The 27,776-nt window shown below is 38.7% G+C and overlaps 1 protein-coding gene across 1 annotated transcript; it reads left to right on the top strand.

The window, feature by feature from the left end:
- The first annotated feature begins 127 nt into the window (after positions 1 to 127).
- On the top strand, positions 128 to 14,503 carry ccdc125 (coiled-coil domain containing 125). Its single transcript, XM_053420818.1, has 12 exons — positions 128 to 311; positions 1,920 to 2,213; positions 4,764 to 4,822; positions 4,915 to 5,001; positions 5,935 to 6,012; positions 7,494 to 7,579; positions 7,665 to 7,747; positions 7,980 to 8,092; positions 8,433 to 8,537; positions 9,630 to 9,780; positions 10,798 to 10,916; positions 12,528 to 14,503. Exons 2-12 carry the CDS (start codon positions 1,964 to 1,966, stop codon positions 12,801 to 12,803), a joined length of 1,407 nt encoding a protein of 468 aa, XP_053276793.1. The 5' UTR covers positions 128 to 311; positions 1,920 to 1,963; the 3' UTR covers positions 12,804 to 14,503.
- The last annotated feature ends 13,273 nt before the right edge of the window (positions 14,504 to 27,776 follow it).

A 27,776-nucleotide genomic window follows, 5' to 3' on the forward strand; every position in this document is an offset into this window, starting at 1 on the left:
TTAATTCTGAAAAGTTTTTCAACATACACTACTTCCTTTCACAGGTTAAATGTGATGTTTGTGAAGATGGAGACATTCCTTTAAACTTATTTTGAAGGTAACGACCGGAAGTAGCTCTAGGTGTCGATCTGAGTTGAATCTGACTTAGGTCAGTGAAGTGAGAGCAGTGGCTGTCGTAATGCTGGAGTGTAAAATAGTCGTTGCTCTGACTTCGCAGTTAACATTTAGTTACTTAACTTCATTTTAGTCTGCGCGTCGCTGGAGACTTTACCACACCGTGGAGCATAACGTGTATTGCTTTGAAGTTACAGGTAAGAGGAAGTAGACTAATTCGATCAAAACCAGAGGATCGCTAATGTTAAGGGCCATTCTACTTTATATTGGAATCCACAAGATGTTTGTGTAAGAAACTGTTTAGGTCAAGGTTACGTTTTTGTGAGTTTTTATAAATGGGGGGTATTTAGAATCCAGTAGTGATGATACCACCTGAAAACAAATGTGAGATCTATACACGGAGATACAGAGCGGTGACACTTGGATTATTCAACCTGATCACTCTAATATTCAATGCGAAACAGTTTCGAATATGATTGGTGCCACGTTTCAGGAAACGATATTTGTTTTGCTTTACAGTTTGCTTGGGGAAATGTATTTGTTCAAATGAATAGGCTGCATGTCTTTTACTCATGAATTTAAGCAGGTGGCTTAAAGTAGACAGGTTTTAAGGATTCACAAGCCAAATGAATTAGAGAGACTGGCATAACACAATGCGTAGTAGGCTTCATCACACTCACACTGAATGGTAATGGTCTGTATTTATATAGCACTTATCTAGTCTTCATGACCACTCAAAGCGCTTTACGGTAAAGTGTTTGCCATTCACACACATTTATACTGTGCATCTCTCTGTCACATGTCTTTTTCATACACGCAACGCTCATACACTCGCACAGACATCAGGGGTAATTTGGGACTCAGTATCTTGCCCAAGGTCACCTAGGCACGCGGAATGGGGGAGACTGAGATCGAACCGCCGACCCCCTGGATAGTGACTAACCAGATTTTGTAAACAATTCTAACTGCATGATAGTCTATCAGATTGACACACAGTCAGAAAGCTGAGCCTCATATTTTGACAGTCAGTAAAAGTTTTCACAAATATTTTCAAGTATACCACATTCATCATTAGCATGATGAAACAACAGAGAAGATAGGGCTGCTGCATGAGGGTACACAAACAATGAGTCTGCAGCAAACATAGTGGTACAATATCATTACATCTATGAATAAATTCTGTATTTGCAATCCACCTATTTAATTCTGCTGAGAGATTGACAAGTAAACATGTACGAGACATTATACGTGTATAGGTATTTTAACAAGATGTTCATCTTTTGCAACATGATACTAAAAATCCTTCAGCTCTGGTAAACGTAACACAAAAATCGTGGCCCAGTTATAAGCAGCAACCCTGATCATGGCAATCATTTTTAGCTCTTGTAGTAGGTACTGAGTAGATTTACCCATAAGATACCACGTACAGATAAAGTAACCCAAATTAAAAGTTAAATGCAGAACTAGCTTGGTTATTGTTTGAAGGCTTTTGGACCCACTTTTTTTTAAATATTTGGAATAATTTCAGTACTCAGCATTGAGATTTTTCCTAATGTGAACTTTAAGCTAAAAATGGAAAGGATGGTTTGATTTGTGTGTGCTGTTAGCAATTTTGATATTTCCACTTGCAAAGGATGCTTAAAATATAACAAAAAGAGACAAATCATGTAATTAATACAAATAATACTGTTTTACAGATAATCCTGGGAGGGCTTTATAAGTCATATCATGGACTGAATAGGTTGAAATATGTTTTTGTGTGTTTTGAATCAACCCATGATATTTTAACCCATACATATATATAGTTTTGCAGGTTTAGCAAATCCAGGTTAGGGTTGACTTGGTTCTAATGGAGGTCAGTAAGGCCTTCAACCTGGATGATGACATGGTGGATGGAGACCTTGGTGATGGAGTGGGTGTCAGAGGATCATCCAGCTCCACAAATAAGAAGAACCAAAGTTTTGCTGCTCTCTCAGAGACCCTGCTGCCCCAAGCAGAGCTGCTTCGGCGCAGTAGCCAGGCAGGAGAGACAGCTTGGATTGCTGGAATGAAGACTGCAAAGACATATCAGGGATCCGACTGGCGGGTGCCACACTGTGGTAAGAATGACATATGTGTGTGTGTATATGTGTGTCTGTTTGTGTGCTGAAGAGATACACCCACAAGCAGAGCAGGAACTGCCCAGTGCAAGTGCCAGTGGACATCACAATGGCCGACAGACAGGAATGAAAAGCTGGACCAAATAGGATGTGGTTGAGAAAGCTAACAGTGCTCCATGATTGCCTTGCAGCACAAATGTGTGAGCTGCTAAGCTGCTCCTCTCATCAGCTGCATGTTGGCAGAGAGGGAGGGTTATCAGTCCAGCACCCTGAGACTCTACGAGCAAAGAAAAAGAGAGGGAGAGTAAATATTGGACTTATTTTTCACAAGCCTCATATCTTCCCAACATTATTATAGCAAAAAAGAATTACACTGACAAATCAGGAGAAACTTTGTTTTGTTGGATGTATGTCTGTGTCTGTTCCAGCAACACAATCTAATGAGATCTGGCATGAGATCTCTTTGTTAGTTCTGGTCTGGTTATGCTGGAGCACAGTACACCACTGGATCTGTTTTAAAGCTAAATCTTCGTGATAGAGCAGCTTAGCTGTTGCTTACAATAGTTCAATTCATTTTAACTTTTGGTGCAGTGGTGGGCACTCCAGTGCGGGACCATCACAACAGACAACATGTACGGTAATATACAGTGCCTTGCATAAGTATTCACCCCCTTTGGACTTTTCTACACTTTGTCATGGTATAACCACAGATTAAAATTTATTTCATCGTGAGTTTATGTAATGGACCAACACAAAATAGTGCATCATTTGGAAGTGGGGGGAAATATTACATGGATTTCACAATTATTTACAAATAAAAATCTGAAAAGTGTTGAGTGCATATGTATTCACCCCCTTTACTGTGAAACCCCTAACAAAGATCTGGTGCGACCAATTGCATTCACAAGTCACATTTGCAAGTCACATAATTAGTAAATAGGGTCCACCTGTCTGCAATTTAATCTCAGTATAAATACACCTGTTCTGTGACGGACTCAGAGTTTGTTGGAGATCATTACTGAACAAACAGCATCATGAAGACCAAGGAGCTCACCAAACAGGTCAGGGATAAAGTTGTGGAGAAATATGAAGCAGGGTTAGGTTATAAAAAAATATCCAGAGCTTTGAACATCTCTCTGAGCACCATAAAATCCATCATAAGAAAATGGAAAGAATATGGCACAACCGCAAACCTACCAAGAGGAGGCCGTCCACCCAAACTGAAGAGTCGGACAAGGAGAAAATTAATCAGAGAAGCAACCAGGAGGCCCATGGTTACTCTGGAGGAGTTGCAGAGATCCACAGCTGAGGTGGGAGAATCTGTCCACAGGACAACTATTAGTCGTCTACTCCACAAATCTGGCCTTTATGGAAGAGTGGCAAGAAGAAAGCCATTGTTGAAAGGGATCCATAAAAAATCCCGTTTGGAGTTTGCCAGAAGCCATGTGGGAGACACAGCAAACATGTGGAAGAAGGTGCTCTGGTCAGATGAGACCAAAATTGAACTTTTTGGCCTCAATGCAAAACGCTATGTGTGGCGAAAACCCAACACTGCCCATCACCCTGAGCACACCATCCCAACAGTGAAACATGGTGGTGGTAGCATCATGCTGTGGGGATGCTTCTCTTCAGCAGGTACAGGGAAGCTGGTCAGAATAGAGGGAAAGATGGATGGAGCCAAATACAGGGAAATCCTTGAAGAAAATCTGATGCAGTCTGCAAAAGACTTGAGACTGGGGCGGAGGTTCATCTTCCAGCAGGACAATGACCCTAAACATACAGCCAGAGCTACAAAGGAATGGTTTGGATTAAAGAATGTTAATGTCTTAAAATGGCCCAGTCAAAGCCCAGACTTCAATCCAATAGAGAATCTATGGCAAGACTTGAAGATTGCGGTTCACAGACGGTCTCCATCCAATCTGACTGAGCTTCATCTTTTTTGCCAAGAAGAATGGACAAACCTTTCCATCTCTAGATGTGCAAAGCTGGTAGAGACATACCCCAAAAGACTTGCAGCTGTAATTGCAGCGAAAGGGGGTTCTACCAAGTATTGACACAGGGGGGTGAATACTTATGCACCCCACAGATGTCAACTTTTTTGTTCTTATTATTGTTTGTGTCACAATAAAATTTATTTTGCACCTCCAAAGTACTTTGCATGTTTTGTTGATCAAACGGGAAAAAGTTTATTTAAGTCTATTTGAATTCCAGTTAGTAACAGTACATAATGGGGAAAAAGTCCAAGGGGGGTGAATACTTATGCAAGGCACGGTAGGTGGCATATGCTGATGTTCCGATCAAGTGAGCAAATTAGTTTATCCCTACAGCACATTTAACCACAAAGTCTGATAAATCCATGAGCGTTTTTCAAACCGTTACTTAGCAAATGTGGCATTGATCTAAATATGTAAAGGTCTAGGGGATTCTTATAAAGACAAAGCTACAAGAAAACACACACACACACACACACACACACACACACACACACAGACACACATACTGCCCTCTGCTAGAAGGCATTTTCTGAGTATATTTTCTGTAAATCAATAGGCTCCCTTGATGACATGTCCAAAGCTGAGCTGACAGACAGACTACAGGAAGCAAGAGGGGTAGGAAAAGGGAAGAAAAACAGGAAAAGTTATCTTTGTCCACTTGACTCCATGCCACCGAACTGTAACTGATGGTTCTGCTGTGTTGACAGGTGATAGATGTCTTGTGCTGTGAGCTGGAGGTGGCACATCGTTACCTGGAAGGCAAATATCAAGCTCTCAAGATATTACAGGGAAAGGTAAAACAACACATACTCAAGTACTTCATCTCATTACACCTCACTGTTCTGTAATTTAGAAGAAAGAGCACCAGTAAATAGATATCCATCATAAATACTGCTTAGCATTTATGATGGATATCATTTTCTCATGTTGTTCCAGAGATCTTTTGTTCTGCTGGATTTTTTGAAAAATAAAAATACTGCTAAGACAATACATCTTGTGAGTACAAGATTTTGATGTAAGTACTGACAAAATCTAGGAAAACAAGGTCTTTGATTTAATAACAGGACCCCTTCCCATTTGTGGTCTTAAGTAATCCTGACTTAAATTATTTATAAAAAAGCTAATATATTTACTAAATAAATAAATAATTATTAAAAGACCAAAACCAGCAGTGTGTCTCTCACTACCCTCTGTCCCCTCTATCCTTTCTGAAGCTTCCCCAAAACCACTGGTTTCTACTGAAGTGGTAATTTAATTTTTATCAGACAGCTGGTCACTGTAACAGATTTTACTGGAGCATTACATTACATTACATAACATATAGCTGATGCATTTATCCAAAGCGACTTACAATAAGTGCATGAGGGTACAAATCCAGAACAGCAAGAATCATGTAAGTACAAGTAGTCTTCAAAAAATTTGACCTCATCTTTATCACCAAGGTTTAGTCAGAAGAGATGTGTCTTTGGCTTGCAGCAGACGATGTGTAGACTTTCTACTGTCCTGATTCAATGGGGAGCTCATGATTTTGTCGAGTGGCTAGCTGTCCCTCGCAGTGAGGGAGCCGCAATCAGATTGGCCGATGCAGAGCGGAGTCGACTGGCTTGTGTGTAAGGTTTAACCATGTCCTGGATGTAGACTGGGCCTGATTCGCTCACAGCAAATAAATGCCTGTAGAGTCTTGATTTTATTAAGCGAATGGGTAAACATTACTCTTCTTCACACAGGCCATTCTTGACAAAGCCACAAGTCACACTAAAAGTCTCCTGCAGAAAAGTGATGAGAGGGCCAAGGCTCTGGAGAAGGTAACTGCTTTCCTGTTGCTCAAAAAAGTGCATGCTACTCAAACAAGGGCTTGGTCTGTTTGCTTTAACATTCTACAGCCGGTTTCAGCTCAACACTCAGGAACTAGCTGATGTTTGCCTGTTTGTCATAGACAAACTGTGGGGCGCTGAGAAAGGGTGCCATAGAGAGAGATCTCTGTTCCTCTGTTGGACACATTCTGACATTGAATGTGAAATTTGGTAGACAGATGGATCAAATTTCTTTGTTGAAGAATGGACCCATTTCAAACTTGTCTAATCAGATTCCCTCTTTTAATCGTTTTCAATGCTAAATTATAAGGGTTTTATGTCATATGATATGTACTACCAGCAGAGTGCAAAGGGAAGTGTGTGTATATGTTTGTGTGTGTTTGTATGCATTTGGGGTGAGGGCTGTTTAATACCAGGTTTTGGTACCCAAGTAATTCTACCTATTCATTCAATGCCTGGCATTCTTTTACCATATTTTGATGGTACTTGCAAGTTGTGGAAACTGTTGGGTTTCTCTACAAATTTGTAAGGATTCTCCATTACCATGTTAATTGCTATACAACACAATTTAATTAATTAATTTCTGATATTGTACTTTGATTTTGCCCAGGAATATTTTTGTCTCTTTCAACCCTCTCAGTTGTCTCTCTTTACACAGTATCAAGTTCTCCATTTAGTTAACATCACAAATTTTGTAATGATCCATTCAAACAACAGTGTGCTCCTAGGTGCAGAAGATCTGCATAACCAATAAATCCTTAGGGTCCTTCAATACTTCTTTGCTCTCATCATGGAATAGTTAAAGTCTAGAAACTGAATCCAATGCCTTGCTGTTTGAACGTCGCACCAGCTATATTTGATATTCTGATAAAAACCTGAAATTTTGTCAAATGGAACTTTGCAAATAACTCTTAATTAACCAAATTGCAGAAGTGCGTTTTCTTTCAACGAACGATTACGAGTGTTATCACACAGTTTGACGTTTGGAGGACAATAACAGATGGTGTAAAAGGCCATAAAATGTTGTCATAAATAGTTGTGAGACATAACATTAAAGGGATATTAATTGAAAAATGAAAATTCACTCATTATCTACTCAGCAGTATGCAAATGGAGGTGTGGGGGAAGTTTTTGAGTCCACAAAACACTTTTGGAGTCTTAAGGGTAAATAGCGTGGCAGCCAAAGGGACTACTTCTTCAGACGTAATAAAACAACAGAAAAAAACACAACATGCCTCCATACTGCTCCTGCGGAGCCTGATATTCATATTCGACTAGAAACGGCATAATTTATACCAAGTTTTAAGCCTAAAGTCCACTACCTGAAGTAGCGATGATAGCGGACATAGCGAGGAGATATGTATGTATGTATGTATCCGTCTGTCCGTCCATCCGTCTGTCTGTCTGTCTGTCTGTCTGTCTGTCTGTCTGTCTAAAAGTAACTAAAATATACCAATCGTGATCTCCTACAGGAGGTGAACAGTCTGCAGTGGGAGCTTAGCTTCAGCCAGGTCCAAATGAAGAAGTTTGAACAATCCTGGGAGCAGAAATACAATGGGTTTGACTTTCTTATCACAGTCTCATGTCTGTGTTTGGTATTTTCACTGTTTGCATCGTAACATTATTGTTGTTGTCCTAATCAGAATTTTGAGTGAGAACAAGGCTCTGACTGACAACCTGCAGGAAAGAGAGAATGAGATCCAGGAGCTCCGAGCAGAGAGTTCTGGTAAATGCTGAATAATGTAGAATGATTTTGAGGTGACCCAGACATGTCTGCAGAGATCATTTCCATTTGTGTAGTGAAGTAGATCTTTCTGGAGAGTCAAGTTACTACATATAATGCAGCTCCTAACTCCCACTCAAAAACACATTTCCATACTTACACACACATCTCGAGGTCCCAGCACATGGAATTTAATATATTCTTCATCATGAACATTATGTGTTTTTGTTTACAGTTCTAAGTCGGCAGTATTTGGAGCTTCTATCGATGTTGAATGTGAGGGAGCAGAGAACTTATCAAGAAACCAGACCTCAGTACAGCTTAGAGAGAGACGCAAGTGTTTTGGAGGTGAGAGAGCACCAATCAACATTGCGCACACACACACACACACACACACACACACACACACACACACACACACACACACACACAGAGATATACTATTTATAGTCAAATATCAGTAACAAGGCTCCACATTCAGGTCAATTACTTCACACACTGTGTAATATCCAAACAATTCAGCAAATTTAGCTGGTAATAACACAGGTGTCACATCAAGCTTATGAAGTTTATGGTCTCGGCTCACAAAACAGCAACTTGCATGGCTCGCAGTTGAATTTCCAGTAAAACCAGAATGGAGGAGCAGAACCGTATCTCTTGATTTTCTCTCTTTTTTTTCTTTTTCTAGCTGGCAGTCTTGGGCGCCTGCCGGTGTCTTGGAGTTGTGGAAGCTTGTCCATGCAGTCGCACTGCTGCTATCAGCAGGAAGCAACTAATTCAGCTGCAACAGGAGGTATATAACTTTTAAAGTATTCACCTGTGTCAACTGTGTATTGTTCTTAATTTGGCTCATAAACCATCATTGGTGTTCAGACGATTGTTATTTTCGGAATTGCCCTTCTTTTGCTTGATTCCCTTGTTTATCGATTCTCTTATTTATCTCAGCTTGTTCAAAAGCTTACCCAAAACTTCAACCAAAACACAATGGTAACCAGGACAAAAAGCAGTGACTGTGACACTTTACTAATGTAGCAATGATTAGTATTTGTCAATTAACAAATGTAAAAAGAATAAGTAACGAATGGCAGACATATAAGTGATCTAAAAATAACAGCAGGGTCTCCAAGGCTAAAACAACAAATTTCAATACACTAAAAGTCAGTCAAGATATCAAGCTAAATCAAATAAACATGTAATCAGATCAGTTCAACCAAACATGAACTCATCAACAAAGGCTCAGCAGCAGCAACTTCCCTCAGTCAGAGATCAGCAGATGGTGATGGTGTCCAGGTATTCCAGGAGGGAAAAGGGGGGCGTGTAAAACCTGAAACACTGTCACAGTTCCTTGTAGCAGAACAAATAGGAAACACATTGAAGATAACACAGCTGTAATAAAAGAGTTCTGTCATTGCAAAATTTCAATGCTACTTCCTGACAACCAGTGCTGAATTTTTTTCAATGTGGGCAGTGGTCATGAATGACTGCAGAGCAAACATGGCATCATAGCTCAAATTCTAAAGGAGAATTCAAAAGATAGTCTGATAGATATTCTATAAGAGCCAATTATTTTATTGTGACCCCTGACCTTCAGACCAGCATGTTTTAGCTTCAAAGCTCTCAAGCTGCTGTCTGGGGGCAGATTTGACTTTAAAAAAAAAAAAGTATCTTTCTAAATTTAAAAGAAAGGTTGTTGATATGGAAACTGTCTCTCTGTCTCTGTCTGTCTGTCTGTCTGTCTGTGTGTGTGTGTGTGTGTGTGTGTGTGTGTGTGTGTGTGTGTGTGTGTGTGTGTGTGTGTGTGTGTGTGTGTGTGTGTGTGTGTGTGTGTGTGTGTGTGTGTGTGTGTGTGTGTGTGTGTTTGCGCACACATGCATGTGTTCTCCAGCTTGACACTCAACGTTCAAGAAGAGAGGAGGCATTAATGGTTGCAGATGCTTTTCGCATCGCCTTCGAACAGCAGCTGAGGAAACGGAGTGACTGTTTTCTGCTTATGGCTGAGACAAACATCCTGAAATCCCAACACTTAAAAGCTGCAGGCAAGTCTGCCAAATGCAGCGCATTGATATGATGCACATATTATGGTATAGAATGGATTACAGTATGTTTAGGTTTGGCATGGCACATGGTAAAACTTTAAACTATTCAAGAGTTAGAAGAAAAAATATGTACAATAGTGCAATTTAATAACAGACATAATACATGATACTTTGAACTTCATCCATCCATTATCAATAACCATAAACTATATTTAAGAATGGGCAAAATGTTTGCACTTCCCACTTTCTAGAAATGTAGTTAAGGTTCACAGTGTAGGATTAAGGTGATAGGGATCTATGGGCAGAAACTGAATATAAAATAATATTAGTGATGTTTTCACTATTAAGTAATCATCTAAATTGTACAAATTGCTGTTTTCTTTAGCCTACAATGAGCCTTTTATATTTAAATACTTTATATTTACATCAGGAGTGGGTCCCCTCTATGGAGGCCACCATGTTTTTTTACAGTAGTACAAACTGGACAACTAAATACCTTTGAGTTTTTATAACAACTGAAGGCTACCACAGGTTACCTTTCATGTTTGGAAGGGGAGGGTGAGGTGAGGGGTATTCAGCTGCAACTTGCAACTCCACCACTAGATGTCACTAAATCCTACACACTGAAACTATAAATTGCAATGTATTTTCGCTGCCATCTTACACATTTGGAGCCTGAGTCTGTGCAGTAGCAATCAAGGAATGAAGCTGCCGTGGCAAGTTCCTGTCAATGCACGCTCTCAAGCAATCATGAGTCAATCATGAGTCAACAACCTTTAAAGTTGTTGTTAAAAACAATTTTTTAATTCATTTGAATTTGTATCCACCCTTCAAATAGAAGTTGGTCTCTAATATTAACCAAGATTAACTAGATAGGGATAGAGATTATACATATTCCCTGTCACTCCCATTTTTTTATGTTTTACAATGTCTCTGTTTTCCCCATTAAGCCATATATAATTGTTGATTTTAGTACCACATATTTTCTATTTATTGTAACCACTTATTTCCTCCCAGGTTCAAACAGTAGTCCTTTAATCAGTGTAAGCCAGAGGTTGAGAGGACTGCTACCTTCCAGTTTGGAGTTGAAGACACCTGATGGTCTTTTAGAAACTCTCTACAGACTGCTGGAATTGGTTAGTATCTCCTTTGGGATCTATAGGCATGTTATCTACAGATCACAGCACAAAGACTGGTAATTTACTACTTTTAAGTAACTAGTTCCTAAAACATTTCAAACAAGCTGTTTCTGCCTTTTCTGAATTTCTCCATATTAAGGCAGGTATTAAAAATAGTGATCACATCACAGAGAGGGGTAGGCTTGTCAACAGACGGCTAGGTAAAGAGGACAACTTCCTCTGCATCTGCTTCACTTTCATCTGTTAGTCTTGGCAAAGTGATTGCAAAGTTTCACTCTGCAATGATATATGTTTTTATTCCCTTGCCATTATCATTTGTACAAATGGGAATAATGGTGCACATTGTCACACAGCCCTTTATCACAGAAATACTGAAAGTAGTGACAGACTGAAAAAAAAGAGAAGTGGAGAGAGAAGTTCAGACCATACTTACCACCACACTGGACCAGTCTGGGTCTGTTTCATGCATTGGAAATATCAGTTACAAGCACCTAATTTGTATCAGAATTACATCTGCTTGATTATAGGAGTCAATTAACTGTACAGACACTGTTTTGTCAACAGTTACTTATTCAATTGTGAAAGAAGGGCATACTCAAGAAAACACAGACATACACACACTGGAATATACAATATCAATCTCGAGGGTGCATAAGAAACATGATAGTACTACTAGAAAATCTAAAGAAATAATGTCTCTGAGCAATTATTATCTTTATGAGCAGGTGAGTTTGCACCTTGCTTGGTTGCCATTGTACTGCTGGATTTGTCAGGCAGTTATAAAGAAAACGTAGCTTGTAGGTGCTTTTACACAATCCTTTAATACATAATACTGTATATTAAAAGTGTGACTTAAAATAACGTTGAAATACTACACCACCACTTCACATCGTTTTTTTGTGGTTCAAAAAGGCTTTCCATCTCATCTAATTTTGACCCACATGCCCATTGGTGCTTACTGCTTAGAATGACTCAAGTGCACTTGCTATTAAAACAATGTGGGCACTGGGTGGGAAAATGACAACTGCTTCATCTGAAACTAGCAAATACACTTGCAGGAAACAAAGGCTATGAGGGAAAAGCAAATTGATATAACATGAATGTAACTTTTCTGTTGTTACTAAAAAGTTAATTAGATAAGTACTCAGCCTCCTCTGGTACTTTTTGCTGGTAGACAAATGAATCGTGAAACTACAAAATATTCATGGTAAATCATTCATCTTTATCAATGAAGATAATACTGCTGCTACACTGCTGGAGAAATTTACTGAAGGGTTGAACTCAGGCACTGCTTCTTATCTCACAGTCATTTGTTTCTGTGCTCATCTGTAAGGGAACCTACTGTAAAGCATCCTGAATTCATTAATGTTTCTTTATCTGTTCATGACCTAAAATCCAGAAACTAAAAACAACGAACCTACTTCAGACTTACTTTCTGGTTTAAACCCTTGTACACTCAACATTGCTGCTTTGCAGTCAAGTTTTTTTGTGGAATAATCTAATGGTATTAAATGTTGTTCCTGAAAATTATATTATCGATTATCTGTATTAATTCCCCAGAGAGAAGCATTTTTCTCATTAATTACTGGTGGTTGTTTACTCCTCCAGCTGAATGACAAGGATGAGGCCTTGGCTCACCAGAGGAAGGTGAGCATCATGTTAGCCCACAGTGCCGAGGAACTGCAGAGACAGTTGCAACTAGATTCACATTGCCTGCCATCAGATCCATCAGAGTCCTGCATCCTGTCAAAGCAACCACAAGATACATCAGGGAATCATAACTGGTCTCAACAAACAACTGATATATCAGAGTCAAACGTCCAAGAAAAGCTAGAGCTGCCAGTTCCCCAGCTTAGCCAGGAAAACCACAAGGCAAGTCTGTGACTGTTCCATAGGAGACGTCAGCCCCATTACAGACCAACATCCCGCCCCTGTCTAACCACAAGAGCTATGATTCTAAAATGAAACGTCCAGACCAACAAGAGTCCTGATCCACTCACAGGATCCACCCGATGTCCTTCCTCAGCCACAGACACAGCAGTTAGGTTTGAAAAAATAACCAAGGACGATATGGATGTAGCCTGTGAGGCTGCATCTGAAGGACTGGGATGGAAGGCTATGATTTTCCCTGATTGCTAACTGATGTCCTTGAAAAACACTCAAATGTAGTACTCTGGGGCTATAAAGTTGAGATGGGACAACAAAAGTGGAAAACCAAAAACTTTTCTGAGAACTTGTAGAATTAGCGGTTACTTATATAAAATGAAGCATTGTCCTGAATCAGTTTGAAAATCAGATGTGAAGACCAGTGAGTTTATTTGTTTATGTGTCACTTGTGTAGGTGTATGACAGGTTCCTCCTTCTGTGTGAAGGAGAGAATTATCTACCTGATCAATGCAATTGCTGGTAATACCTTACAGGACAATGTGAGAGAAATTAACATTTCTGTTTTGTGTTTCACTTTTTGACAAACAGTTTGAAAAAAAAAAAATGATGTGCATGTTTATAAGGAAATAGTGTGATAATGTTTCAAAGGGAAATTAGTAAATGGAGGGGCTTATAAAATGTTTCACTAGATGGTATTTTTTTACCAACCCTTACAACCTCCAACCTTTTCAGCCTTGTAATTTACACATTCAATGTGGTTTCTCATTATCAACAGCTTAGTCCTTCAGTCTAACATTTCCTCTTCTGTAAAATACAGAAGTATTGGAGTTTAAATTAAACACTCTGCATGCCCTCTGTAATTATTAATGGACATTTTTGTGACGAGAGAAGTGCAGGACCATGTCATATATTTTGAAATGTAATATCTAACCTTGCTTTTGTAATAAAAAAAAGTAATTGTACAACAGTTTTTGTAAATGAGATGCTGTACATCTGAACATTTGGTGGTGAGCTCTTATAGTGAAACGATCAAACCTAATTGCATTTGTGAATCATCTGAAGCCAAAGTAGTTTTTTGCGTTACATGTTGGCATAAAGGTCATGGTTGTGGCTTTAATTTGGCCGAAATTGGATCAAAATATTCAGGTGGAACATGCTGTTGGAGTTAGTAAAATAAGTGTAATTGGTACTAAATATACAACTTTGATGGGGTACTTGTGTTTATTTGTTTATTTAGAAGGATCCCCATTAGCTCTACCCTAAGACAGAGCTACTTTTAGTGGGGTCCACATTTAATATAAATATGTTACATTATAGATATCGAAAGTTACTATACATACAAATAGTGATCATATAATATTACAAATATCAAAAATAAATTTAGTGGTTATGCAATATTACCTTTGTCATGATATAAAACATTGATATATACAATTCAATAGAAGCGAAAAACTGCAAACCATGTAAGCGAATACTACTCCTTTATGTACAGTACCTCACCATCTAGTGTCACAAGTATGTTGAGCCCAAGTGTTTCTTTATTTGCTTTTTGAACATACATTTACGTTTCACGTTAATAATTTCTGTTGGTAGTAGGTTCCATGACTTCATGGCTCTGTCACAGTGTGGTTGATGAAATGAAGAATTTGTGTTGTTGCATTCATTAAATAATGGCTGCAACTGCAGCGGTCACCTAATTCATTTGACTGGGTTGCTTGATGAGATGGCAAAGTAAACAAATAAATAATGAATAATAATATGAACCCAAAAGTCTAAATAACATCAAAGTGCAAGTAACTATACACTTGTTTTGAAAGACGTTTTTCTAAGAGCCCAATAGATTGTGAACCGCTGGTTTAATCTTTAACAATGTTTTTTTTATTTATTTTTATAGATTTGTCTTAGGGTTAGGGGTTAGGGTTATGTAGCTGTATCTGCTGGTTCAATATAGTTGAGAAAGTAATACACAAGTAAAGTGCAGCACTAAATGTACATTTTCACCACTGAAATTATACTACGAGGAGCTCAACAATAAAGAAACCTAATTCACTTGGTTTGGTGAATCAGATCTTAGAACTACATTTCTTTAGTAAATTAACTAGAATTGCACTCAGCACATACCTCTGCCATGGCTTAATAGTCTATTTAAATTAAATTAATATGTACAAAAATTGCACGCTCTGTTTTTAATAAATCAAACCAGTGCATATATTTCTTACAATTGCAAATAATAATAGCATTAATGTATATCCCTCATGCGTGGTCAAAATGCTACTACATACTTGGACACATGAAAGAAGAATAGTAAAAATTGGACAAAATAATCGGACAAATACTCGGAATTAAAGGGCTAATTTGCATAATCAGGGGGAAGTTTATAGTCATTCACCAGATAATGGTCTTTTGGTCAGGTTGAATGACAGCATGCTTTACAAGAAGTGATCAGCTGAGGGCAGTGTTTGTCTATATGTGGTTACTGTCATACACTATGGTGAACACACACATTATCATAATAAACAACCAATGTGAAGCATTAGGGGCGGCTGTGGCTGAGGGGTAGAGCGGTCGTCCTCTACCCTGAAGGTCGGTAGTTCGATCACCAGTCTTCCCCATCTGCATGCCGAAGTGTCCTTGGGCAAGATGCTGAACCCTGATTTGGACCTCATAGAACAACAAAAGTGCTGCTATTAGACACACTGTATGAATTTATGGGTGAATGTAAAAAAAACTGTACTGTAAAGCGCTTTGAGTGGTCATCAAGACTAGAAAAGGGTTTGGGTGTTTGTCTATAGTTTGTTTTAATCATATCATAAAGGTATCTTATTTTTAAATGTTGGCAAATCCTTTTCCACTTTTTTTTTCTGCAGTCAATAAATAAAACAATGAAATCACCCATATTGTACAATCTCAGACACGGCTATTATACCTTAAGAGTCACTGAGTATTGGTTTATAGCCTGCTGCTGCGATGGCATAGTGAGGACCCTAATTTGGTTCTGGATTTTAATGAGGACACACCTGAATATTGAGTTGAATATATCTGCTTTCACTGTAGTCAACCCTGTGTTCTTGCTAAAAAGCAATTTTCTAAAATTATATACAACTGTTTTATTATTATTATTATTATTTAAATGGAAAAAATAATTTATTATGAGTTCATTTGCTTTAGTTTTTTGTAAATAAAAGCCTCACCTTTTTTTAAAGTAATCCTGCCTGCTGAGTCTGCCCTCCTACCACCTTCCTAGCTTGAGCTATGCTACAGTGATCCAGACAAAGTTGCCGAACTTTACATCCTGCTGCAGGGCTTGATGCAGCAGCAAAGTGACTGAGAAGCAAGATGTGAGCAGGACAATGCCAGGAAGAGTGATGGGAAGGGATGCTGCACCAGTTCACTCAGCTCCAGTAGAAGATGAAATCAGAGGCCCAGGCGCACCAGCAAATTATTCAATTTGTATTAGCTATCCCTGGTTCACTCTGGCAGTCCAGTGCACCTCAACCTGTTCTGCCAGAACCTGACCCGAACCTGACCCCCTCTTCCAGTCTAGCAAGGTTTCCTGGCTGGAAGGAAGCGAAAATGCATCTTTATCACAAGGATGTAGATATTGAACTCCACGTAACAATTTTTATAAGAATCGCCAGCGCATCCCAGTGACCTTCAACAGTGGGGACTACATCTGGCCCCCCTTATGAATGCTATGATCACGGATGAAGTAATGTACGATGCCAAAGAGCCAAAGAGTTGCAGACACACATGAAAGAACTGTAGGACAAGTGGATGGTGCCAAAAGAAAAAACTAAGGACCAAATAGATTTGATCGTGATGGAGAGGTTTCTGAGAGTTCTCAACCCTGAACTTCGCCACTGGCTAAACCCATCAACATCATAGAAAGCTGGAGGGTTGGCCGAAGCTTTCTTTGCTGCCAGACACCAATTAAAAAGTTACACCACTCCCAGACCCAGCCCATCATCATCATGAATGGAACAGATTTAGGAACTCATATCAAGGTACTCCCGGTCAGACAGTTCACTTACAGGCAGAATGTCCAGGTCAGCAGGTTAGTAAAACCTACATTAGCGTTTCTCCTTTGTCTGTAGATTGTCACCAATAGTCAGATCAGGTCTTATTGCCCTCTAGTAATCGTGAGCATACCACTTGTGTTTTCATCAAGTAAAAGCCTTGTGTTGCCCTCCTAGAGTAAGACTGTAGCCACACTCTTGTCAGACAAGATTGTCTCCCCAGGGATGTCCCTTTCAGTGGAAAACTTAAAGTTTAGTGTGTTCATGGTGATGATGTAGATTACACCATAGCAAATGTCAAAATTCAAGTTTAGGTAATGGGTAGACTTCCAAACCAAATAGTGCTAGGTAGGGATTTACCAATCTTACAGGAACTGATAGCCAGGTGGGAGGAACGGGATCACGGTCTGTTTTGTGACGGTATGATTGCAGACACCAGGTCCAAACACATGGCACAAGCAGCCACAGCAGCAAGAGCCAGGTGTAGAGTGAAGTGAGCTACCATTTGCAGGCAGTGAAGTTCCTGATGTTGAAGGATCAAGACAGTGTTGTGCTAGAAAGAGCAGAGCACAGAGGAGACAGGATAAAGGCAGGGGAAATAAAATTGTTGCAGTTCCAGTGCCAGAGAGTAATGCGCTAATGGCCATTCCTAGTGCCAAGCTTCAAAAACATGATCGCTCTCTGGCGCCCCTATTTTCAAAGTGTGTGACTGACACCACTCAGGTCACCGAGAGAGATAGGGAGGTATTTCTGGTAAAGGGGTGAGCAGTTGTGTCGTCACAGCTTGAGGCCCACAGCATTGCAGCTAGCTCATTCAGTACCCTGGACAGGTCACTGATCCCAACTCAAAACTTATTCCAGAATGACAACTGGCTTTTATTGGCAACATCAGTTTGCTGATACATGTCAGTTCTGCAAATCTTGTCCTCAGTGCCAGTTTACAGCACTAGGAAGAAAGGGTGACAAGGTTCCACCTGTCGACATGCCATTCGTAGATACACCTTTCTCCTGTACTGCTATGGACATTGTAACCCCCCTGGAGAGGAGAAGTGCAGGGCATAGGTATTTTTTGCTAGTGTGTGATTATACCACAAGATATCCTGAAGCGTTCCCCTTATGAAAGGTCAAGGACTGTCACATTTTCAGGGGCACATTTAATCTCAAAAAGCTTTTGTACCATTTAGCTGATGTTTCTGGGCGGAAATATTTAAATTGAACGAGACCTGACAGAGTCAGATATAGGCGAGTTAAATGTAGTTAAGATATAAAGTAAGAGTTCTCATTGACGATTATTATGTTATTTTATTAAGCTCTTTGAAATCATCAGATCATTCATACTGAATCAGCTGTGTAAGCAGCAAGTGACGCTTGAGCAAAATACATTATATAGACTAATATAGATAAAGGGACAAAAGATATATTGTGAGAGCTTGTTTTGAGCTTTGATTGGAGTTGAGTAACTGGATATTTATAGCATTGAAGAACTTCAGAGGGAAAAAGCTTTTAGGTACTCAGAAATAAAATAAAAAAAACTAAATTTATTTTTCCAAAACCAATGGTTTAGTCTTTATTGTGTTTTAACAGCTTGTTATATTATCTATTGTTTAATATATTCATTTGAATTCTCTATGAATTCAGAGTGGGAGAAAGAAGTGAAATAAAAAAAATTATATTAAGTTGGGAACATAATATGCTTGTTTAGTGTATAAATAAGTTTATTACTATAACGACCAGCAACTAGTGCCAAAATATTGAAATCTAAAGTTTTGGATAGGTTTCATACCTGGCCTCTGATTTTCATTCCAGGCCCTCTGGACGCTTCATACAGTACCACAAGTATTCACACACATGCATACAGGTCCTTGAGTTATGAATATTGTGGCAAAGTCTCTTGCCACCCAGGGTCTCCCAACACAACCAAACAACAGACACTTAACAGGTCTATCAATATAAATTAAAAATAAATTCAATCACATACCGTAAAGCCTGGACAATAGCCTATTTCAGGTCGTAGCTCAGCTTGGCTTTATCCCTGTCTTTCAGTCGTAAATGCTGATGTCTGTGACTGTGACTCCTGTTTGTGTTTGTCAGTCTGTCGGCACTTATACTGCTGATAATATGGTAACATGTTATACTTAAGAAGGCTGGTTTTAAATAGATTTTTAAAAAATGGAAAATTTAAACAGTAACACAGTAACAGGCATTTGAATAATCACGGAATCCGTCTGGTGAGATTCGAGATAATCTCATTAAAAATAACTATTTATGTTCATCCTCAGCTGCCGAGTTCTGTACTCATACTCTAAATCAAGCTCTGCCCAGGGATTTTAAGGATTTTAACAGGAATAAATAAATCATTTTAACTCTAAATTAAGATCAGCTCTTGACAGTGTGGCACCTGATAAATCAAAGACTGAACTAATGCCATGGAAAATACGTCTGCTAAAGAGGGAATGCTGTAGAGCTGAGAAAATCTGGAGTAAAAGCAACCCACAGAGAGATTTGTACAAGATTGCTTCCACGTACAAAAAGCTGTGCGCTGTGAGATACGGGCATATTTCTCGAAATGAAAGCAGAAACAATCCAAGGTTTTTATTATCAACAATCGATTAACTTTTAAATCCATTGCAGTGCTCTCCATAAACATGTCCTGCTTCACAATCAAAATGTGAGGAGTTTGCAGATTTTTTTAAAAACAAGATAAGTATCCGTGTCAGTATTGTAAACACCATAGAAATGCCAAATAACTCAATCTGTAGCGCCAGATGAACCTAATGCTCCAAATCAAGTCATTAACTGCGTCTTCAGCATGGAACCATGGATGAGTAGAATTTTTTTCTAATTAAACTAAGTTTAAACTGAAATTCTTGTAATTGGTACTGATGATCAGAAACAAAACATTTATAGCAAACTTGGAAGTCTGGCGCATCAAAACAAATCAAAATAAAGAACCTGGGATTTACACTTGACTCAAAACTAGATATGAATTCACACAAACAATTTCACGAAGATTGCCTTTTATCATTTAAGAAACCTTGCAAGACTAAGACCCTACCTCACTTTGGAAGATGCCAAAACTTGACTCATGCTTTTATACTTTCTAGCCTGGACTACTATAATGCACTATATTTAGTATAACAGAAACTAATCTGTTGATCGACTAGAGCTTGTACAAAATTCAGCAGCCTCTTTAATTTAATTTAATTGTTTAATGACAAATCGGAAAAGAGATCATATTATTCCGGTTATAGCGTCTTTACGCTGGCTTCCAGTAGGGGAGAGCGGGTATTGTGAGACATCGGGTAATGTGAGACACCCCCTGTATCTAGGCAACGGTACACATTTGTGGTCATGTGACCATTATGTTTTCAAGCCCCTCCCATTCCCCCCTTGCCATGAAGGAGATATTGGTGGTGGTGCTGTGGTAATAAGTAAAATACTTTTTTTTAGCTTTGAACTTAACTGTTGTGTCAAAACAAATTGATTCAGGTAGAAAAACTTATATCATACATGTTGATAAACTTCCAACATATAAAACCATGTGTTCGATGCTAGCTGAAGATTAGCCTGAATTGCAAAGACATGTTTTTTCTAAAATGTTGGCTGTGGGGTAAAGTGAGACAAGTGCTGTGGGGTAAAGTGAGTAATGAAGCACAAGTTAAGTTTAGTCTTAAACATATTTTAGTGTAATATTACATTACATTTGTTTTATTTTTAATGTCATAAACATTAAAAAAAGCCATTGTAGAAAAGCCATCAAGAAACTACACCAGGAAGACAACCTGGGGCCAAACACCCCTCACAGAGATGGAGAGTCCAGCCGCTGAGGTCATGCAAGGAAAGAAGTCCTTAAGAAAAGCTGGAAGGGATAGAAATATTGACAAGATAACCCTCAAAAGATTCATAAAGAAAAAAGAGAAAGGGGAAGTAAAATCAGTAGCCTGGGGTGCAGTAGTTGAGACAAAGAGAATATTCACAGATGAGATGGAGGAGGAGATTGCCAAACACTTGAAACAACTAGCTGACCAGTTCCATGGCCTTGCTCCAGTTAAGTGCTGTGAACTGGCATTTGAATACACAGAGAAAAACAATATCCCTGTCCCTGCCAATTGGACAGAGAAACAATGTGCAGGTAAGCTAGGGTGTGCAAGAGATCACATGAATCATAATAATCATAAATGTGCTTAATTGACCAATCCCCATGATTCTGTTACTAGTCCGATATTAGTTTTGAAATTTGTGGTTGTCAATCTAGCTGTCAGGATTTTAACTATTACAACATGTGTTGTTATGGTAGTTTTAAAGTGGAAAAAGTGAGTGGATCACTTAACCCCCTTGATTTCTCTGGTCTGTCTCACTTTACCCCTAAACTGGGGTAAAGTGAGACACAAGACCTCTTTTTAAAAAACAATCATATTTTCACTGCCCTTTGTTCTGAAGACATTCTGATCATTTCCATTGCTAGGAAACATCCTGAATTAATGTGAAATGTTAACATTTTACAGATATATCATTTTAGCTCGCCTAGAGGGGAGCAAATGTAAAAAATGTCTCACATTACCCCACTCTCCCCTATCACTGAGGATTGATTTAAAAATTATTTTACTTGTTTATAAGTCTCTTAATGGAACAGCACCCTCATACATCTCTGATTGTTTATCGGGATATTTTCAGTACCGTTCCCTCAGGTCGTCTAATGCAGGTTTGCTCAATATTCCCAAAACCACATAAAAAGTTTGGGGAAGCAGCTTTCTCTTGCTGTACACAAAATATTTGGAGCAAACTCCCACCACACATCAGACATGCTTCTTCTGTTGATAGTTTTAAGAAACAACTCAAGAGCTTTTTCTACGATCTTTCATATAATTAATTTGATCTTTAAATTTTTAGTCTTAGCTAACGTGTTCTTATTGATCTCTTATTTCATGTCTTTGAATTTATTGTAAAGCACTTTGAGATGCACTTCATGAATTAAAGGTGCTCTATAAATAAAATGTATTGTTGTTATTATTATTATTATTATTATCAGTAACTCTGCAGTAACAGTAATCGCCGCTGCAAGTAAAGTCAGTAAGACCAGTGTCCCTCACCATTAGCTTTAGATAACAGCAAAGCTTTTCACACTTGGGATGGCCGATAAGCCATCTAAGTGATTTGCATCTTTAGGCTTTGAAGCATCAGTGATTGCAGGCATTTGGGAAATTGGACTGACAGTGAGAGAATAGACAGGATGCAAAATGATTAGCAATAGTGGCTTAGGACAATGACCAAATATACTACTAAGACTATAAACGGTAAGACTTTTATACGCTTCTGTTCGTCCTAGAGAGGGATCCCTCACATGTGTCTCTCTCTGAGGTTTCGATGTTCTTTTTACCCTGTTTTTTTGTAGTTTTTCCTTACTCTTGTTGAGGGCTAAGGGCAGAGGAGGTCACACCTTGTTAAAGCTCTATGAGACGAATTGTGATGTGTGAATATGGGCTATACAAATTAAATTAAATTGATTAATATCTCATGTAATTTATGACTGTATATTACACTTGTTAATGTTTCAGTCTTATCGAAAGGTTTCCTTGCTACCGGAACCACGTGGCACACTTGCTACCGGAACCACTTGGCACACTGTATGTATATATATATATATATATATATATATATATGTATATATACATATAAATGACCAGGAATCTATATATTCCTTATATAAGGAGGTACATTTGTAATATGCATATAACCATCAGCTACTCGCTGTACATGAACAGGCCTCTGGTTGAGGAGTCAAAATTTAGAAAGACATACAGACCTGCAGACAGACATGCACATGCAGGGGTGAGTTATATGGAAATAAATACCTAATTTGCCATTTATCAGTTGCTGGTTCCACAATAATGGCTTAATAAATATCCGTCCCTTTTGTTTATTTTTCACCTGCTGAAACCTCTTAAACTTACCAGCATATTCAGGGTTTTTTTTCCAGCAGAGAGAAAATGCAATTTTGTATACAAAAATCTAATATTAATTTGTCTAGTCCTAGCAGCAGAAGCAGCAGCAAGGCTCCTTTACAAATTCTTTTTATAAATTTATTTTCAGCTTCTTTGCAAAAACCAACCCAGAACCAGCCTGCATAACATTTGGGTATCACCATGAAGGAAATGTTAGTTGAGTATTTCATGAAAAAGTATTGTTTCTGGGAGCATTTAAATTTTAAAATATTAAGTTTTAAAAGATATCATTAAATGTGCAATGAGTGCTTCTGCAAGGCATGCCACAGGCAAACCTAACCCCACTCTTTGGGTCACAGCCCCTGTCTTCTTCTACACTTACCTAGCAGGAACAAAAGATTAGAGTAGCATAGTGGAAACAGAGGCAAAAGTCAGGGGCTTGTTGGGCCGCATGCATCCCCAGGGCACTTTATTTGGGGCAGCCAGTGCCTCCCAGGACTTTTATTTTTTGCTCTTTGGAAAATATTGACACTCCCTGTGCTCTCAACCCAGTCTCATTGATTGTAGCTTAAGCTTCACGGCCGGACTCTGATCAAAGCTATTAGCAAGATTAATTAAAAAGAAAATGGTTTTTAGTATGGCTGGCTGCCTGGAGAGTGGCAGCAGTGAGCATGGGGAGGGAGTGGTATACAGATAGACACACACGCACATACGTGTGCACACACACACAGTGAAGCATGCTGATTGGCACACTACAGTGACTGTGGGGTGAGGGGAGGTGTATGAAAAGCATTAACCCACAGTGCACTGCTGAGTTTTGACAGATCCCTGCTTCAGGGCTGCTGAATTTATGAGCCATTACTCCTGCCGGCCCAGGACCTAGTTGGTGCATTATGTTCCATGTCATCCACCATTAGTGGTGCAGTGACTGACATCCATTGAGAAAGCCAATGCTCTCTGACACTCACTGTCTGATAAAGCCAGGGTAGCTTGCTTGGACTAGGATAAAACCTTATTGTTGTTTTGTTTCCAGGCCCCCCTTCTCTTTTTCTTGTGCATCCAGTTGAGTTCATGCCTGCAGTAATCAGAGGACAATACTCAAACCTCCAAGCCCTCTCAGCGGCCATTGTGCTCCACAGTAAGCTCCAGCTGCCCTGTTTCCACTTTGTTTTTTTAGGACAATATAGACTTGGGTTACCTCCATGACAGGGATTTACTTCAGACTACTTAGACCATGGTTACAGGAAAATATGTATATTCTTTTAATGCAAGATAAACAATATGACAGACAGTAAAGGAAGTTCAGGCTCAACAGTCAAAACATATCTGACTGTGAAGAGAAAGAAAGAAAACAATAAAGGCCACCCCTTTTAACTTTGGGTTCAAAATTTCAGTAGTTTTTTTTTGAGGAATTGATCTGAAAATTAACGTTTCTATAAGCTTTAAAATCATGTAAATAAAAGATTTTTTTTTCTCTATTGTTTTCTATACTTTTTACATAATTAGTTTTTGTTCTTAACCATCTTGTTCCCATAAACACAAAATATGCATTCACATACCCCATACTAATTTCATGCTATACTTTTTTGAATTTCTGTCAATATTAGGACGGACTTTGGCAGTGTGCTATAGTGTGAAGTTTAAGTTTAATTTCAAATGTTTTATGTTCATTATCTGAACTTTGTTAAATGGCACATGATGCTCAATGACCCTCCAGCCAGGCTGTCCTCATTAGACTACTGTCTAAATAACTCTTAAATGTGATGACGGAGGTTAATGATGGCCTTCAGTTCCGTCTGTTGTTGTTTACACACTTCTTAGGGAAGGTCAATGTATTGACCTATCTGGATATGGGGGCAGGCATGACAAAACGCTGACATATAATCTGTGTGGCCTTGATGTTCCATTAAATGATCGATTCAGCTGGTTTGGGGAGAGGCAGGGAATGGGGGTGGGGGAGGGGGGTTGGTCTAAGGGACTATGAAAAGGTCAGTATCTGTTAGTGTATTGGTGGAGTGATTAATAAATCAATAGTAGCTGGAGAGAGGCTCAGTGAATCAAACAGTTCCACAGACAGTCCTGACTGCTCTGTAAAGAGCTAAATGAGAGTTTGGTGTGTGGAAGTTGCCACCACATCACCACTGTTCCACCAAAACACATTCTCTCTTATTCTTAGTATTTCCTTTTTCCTGTCCAATTCTATGGAAGATAGCATATGCAGCATTCCTTACTTCTTTAACATTTAATCTTCTTTTCTTTGTTCTTTCCATTATCATGGTCGCACAGCAGAATAGCTACCAGCGGTCAATGTGGAAAAAAAGTAAGTAGCAGTATGTTGTTTTAAATGTACTGCTAGGTATTATGTAATCTGTTTCTGGCAGGTGTTCTACATGTCTTCTGGTCTTGGTTAATTTTTTACAAAACTCTTCGGACGATTTGTTAGAAGGACATATATAGTGGTAACCACTAAGAACCTGATACTGTCATTGCAGTATTATTTGTATATTTGTCACTACACAACACTACAACAGCCTACTTAAATTATTTAGTTCTGCTCTTCTCACTTGCTTGCTAAGTATTGGATCATATTTAAATGGAAGTTTTTCCAAAACCATTTTCTCTCGCCTGAGAGTAATTTCAGCTGCATCAAATTTGGGGAAAATCATCTGCATCATGAAAGATTTCTTAAATAGGTTTACCAATAGCCCTCTGAACTTCTTCTTACTTCAGACTTGACATGATTTCAGAAAACATACAACTCATAAAATCTCAGAAGAATTGAAAGATATTACTGAGACCTGTACTCATAACTGAAATATTTGCATCTGACTTGGGATATTAATTGAAATTGGTTAAGTGTTGCAGCAATAAACTCAATGACAACATGGATACTAGATAATCTCTGTGGCTGAGAGGTAGAGTGGTCGTCAGATACTAAACCCCTAAAATGGCCCCTCATAGATGTTAACTGCACTAATTGTAAGTCGCTTTTGATAAAAGCGTCAGCCAAATTAATTGGAATATAATGTAAAGAGAACAGAAGAAAGAAAAACCTTACTGTTGTTTGTAAGTCCACACTGTGTGACACTGGGTCCTGACCAAAGAGTGCTAACATGGACATCTGTATTCTACATGTATGATTAATTTGTTTGATACATGTGTTGTGTCTGTGCTAATTCACAATGGGAATAATATGTCTTACAAAGGTAACTGACTGATGCTCTTAAAAGTCTTGCAATATTTTCACATTTGGTTGACTTGAAACAAAAGCTTGCTCAATTTAAAATATAACCCAAAAAAATAAATTTGTGTTATTAGGAAATACAGGTAAATACAATTCAAGATCGACTTCATACAAAATGATGAACTGAAGTAATCCACTGTAGAGAAGATAACATATAGAAAAGAGATTGTTGTGAAACACACGCTGACACGCAAACACAAACAAACACACTGAAACCACTGTATGAACATAACCAAAGCGAAGATAAATACATGGAGCCATTATGAACCTAGGGAAACAACTATCCTTGTGTGTTGACCTTGTTTCATCAGACAGCTCTCAAAGACACAGTCTCCTGTGTATCTACCCGGAGCTGATGAAGCTTTCAGGTGAGTTTAAGCTTAATTAGAGAAAAAAAGTGTCACGTGAATTCAGGGAAGCTACAATTTTTAATCATTATGTTTATTCATCAGCAAATTGCTTACCCTTGTAAGAAGTATAGGAGTTCTACTCTTCACCGACAGGGGGCAGTAGTACCACATGCTTCAGAAACTGAGGCGTGGGAATAGAGATAGTTGACACATGTTTATCGCTTAATGTATCAGAGTATGTTTGAGTGGATTTCAAACATTTCCCTGGGAGGCATCTTGCTTTTTAAAAGTCTTCCTCCATGAAGTGGAAGAGATGATTCCTACCAGCACACACACACACACACACACACACACACACACACACACACACACACACACACACACACACACACACACACACACACACACATACACATATGCATGCATGCACGCACGCACACACACACATGCACTCAGACAGACAGACACACATACATACATCTTCATTTGTGTTGTTTGTATTTATGTATATACATATATATTTGAAGTTAATCTGTGCTTTGGTGACAGACACAATAATATTCCATTGACTCAAAAACTTGTTGTAAAAACTTGGAAAATGTAAAAACTATAATCCTAGTATGGAGAAACAAACACAGGCTTAGTGTTTAGGGCAAGTTGAAAACCAGTTAGGCTTTCATTTTTCTCACATCAATAGGCTGAGTGGTTGGACAACTTCCAGCATCTTGTTCAGAACAACTCTTTGAAATTCTCAGTACTGGCTTTTTTAGTAATGGAATTAATCAAGACTGTACTCCTTGTACTATACCACTTTGCTAAAAGCTTCATCTAAACACAGGTAAAGGCCAACAATGATTTACTAGATGTCACATTGAGAGCAGAAATCAAGGTTCTTCCCTATCATCACTCCAATACAGCTAGCACATGGTGCAGTATAGAAAGGGTTGGAAACTTAAAACAATTTGCCTGTAGATTAACTGCAATGAGGGTTTTAACCAACATGGGGTAACTCTGGAGGAATCCTTGGTGATTACAATGAAGAAACAAATATGCTTTTCATGTTCAGTTTAACGTGAGCTTAAAACAATGAAGATGGGTATCCAGAGCCATTAGTATAGTGAGAGAAGGGAAATAGTCTAAATCCAAGACATAAAATAAACAAAATGGTAATTATGCAGCAGAGTTTGGGAATTTCAGACTTAGATTAAATTGAAATGACAAATTAGTCAAGGCCATCTGAAACCCTGACTGAATATTACATTAGTGGATTTTCCAGCTGGGTGGATTTGAGTATTGATCTGAGCAGCAGACAGCTCCACTGCTGTGCTGATTATAGAAGTTCGGCAAAATGTGCACGCTGGCCATTCACATTATTAATTTTGACCAGATGGAGGCTCCTGTCTGACCACACTGACAGG

The sequence above is a fragment of the Pleuronectes platessa genome, chromosome 4 (assembly GCF_947347685.1).
Source record: "Pleuronectes platessa chromosome 4, fPlePla1.1, whole genome shotgun sequence".
NCBI classification, from domain to species: Eukaryota; Metazoa; Chordata; class Actinopteri; order Pleuronectiformes; family Pleuronectidae; genus Pleuronectes; species Pleuronectes platessa.

Bases quoted from the DNA above. Each gene is read 5' to 3' on its own strand.
- ccdc125 (XM_053420818.1), top strand. From the start codon at position 1,964: ATGGAGGTCAGTAAGGCCTTCAACCTGGATGATGACATGGTGGATGGA. The intron at 5,002-5,934 runs GTAAAACAACAC...TTCTTCACACAG, and splicing joins TCAAGATATTACAGGGAAAG to GCCATTCTTGACAAAGCCAC. The intron at 10,917-12,527 runs GTTAGTATCTCC...TTACTCCTCCAG, and splicing joins TCTACAGACTGCTGGAATTG to CTGAATGACAAGGATGAGGC.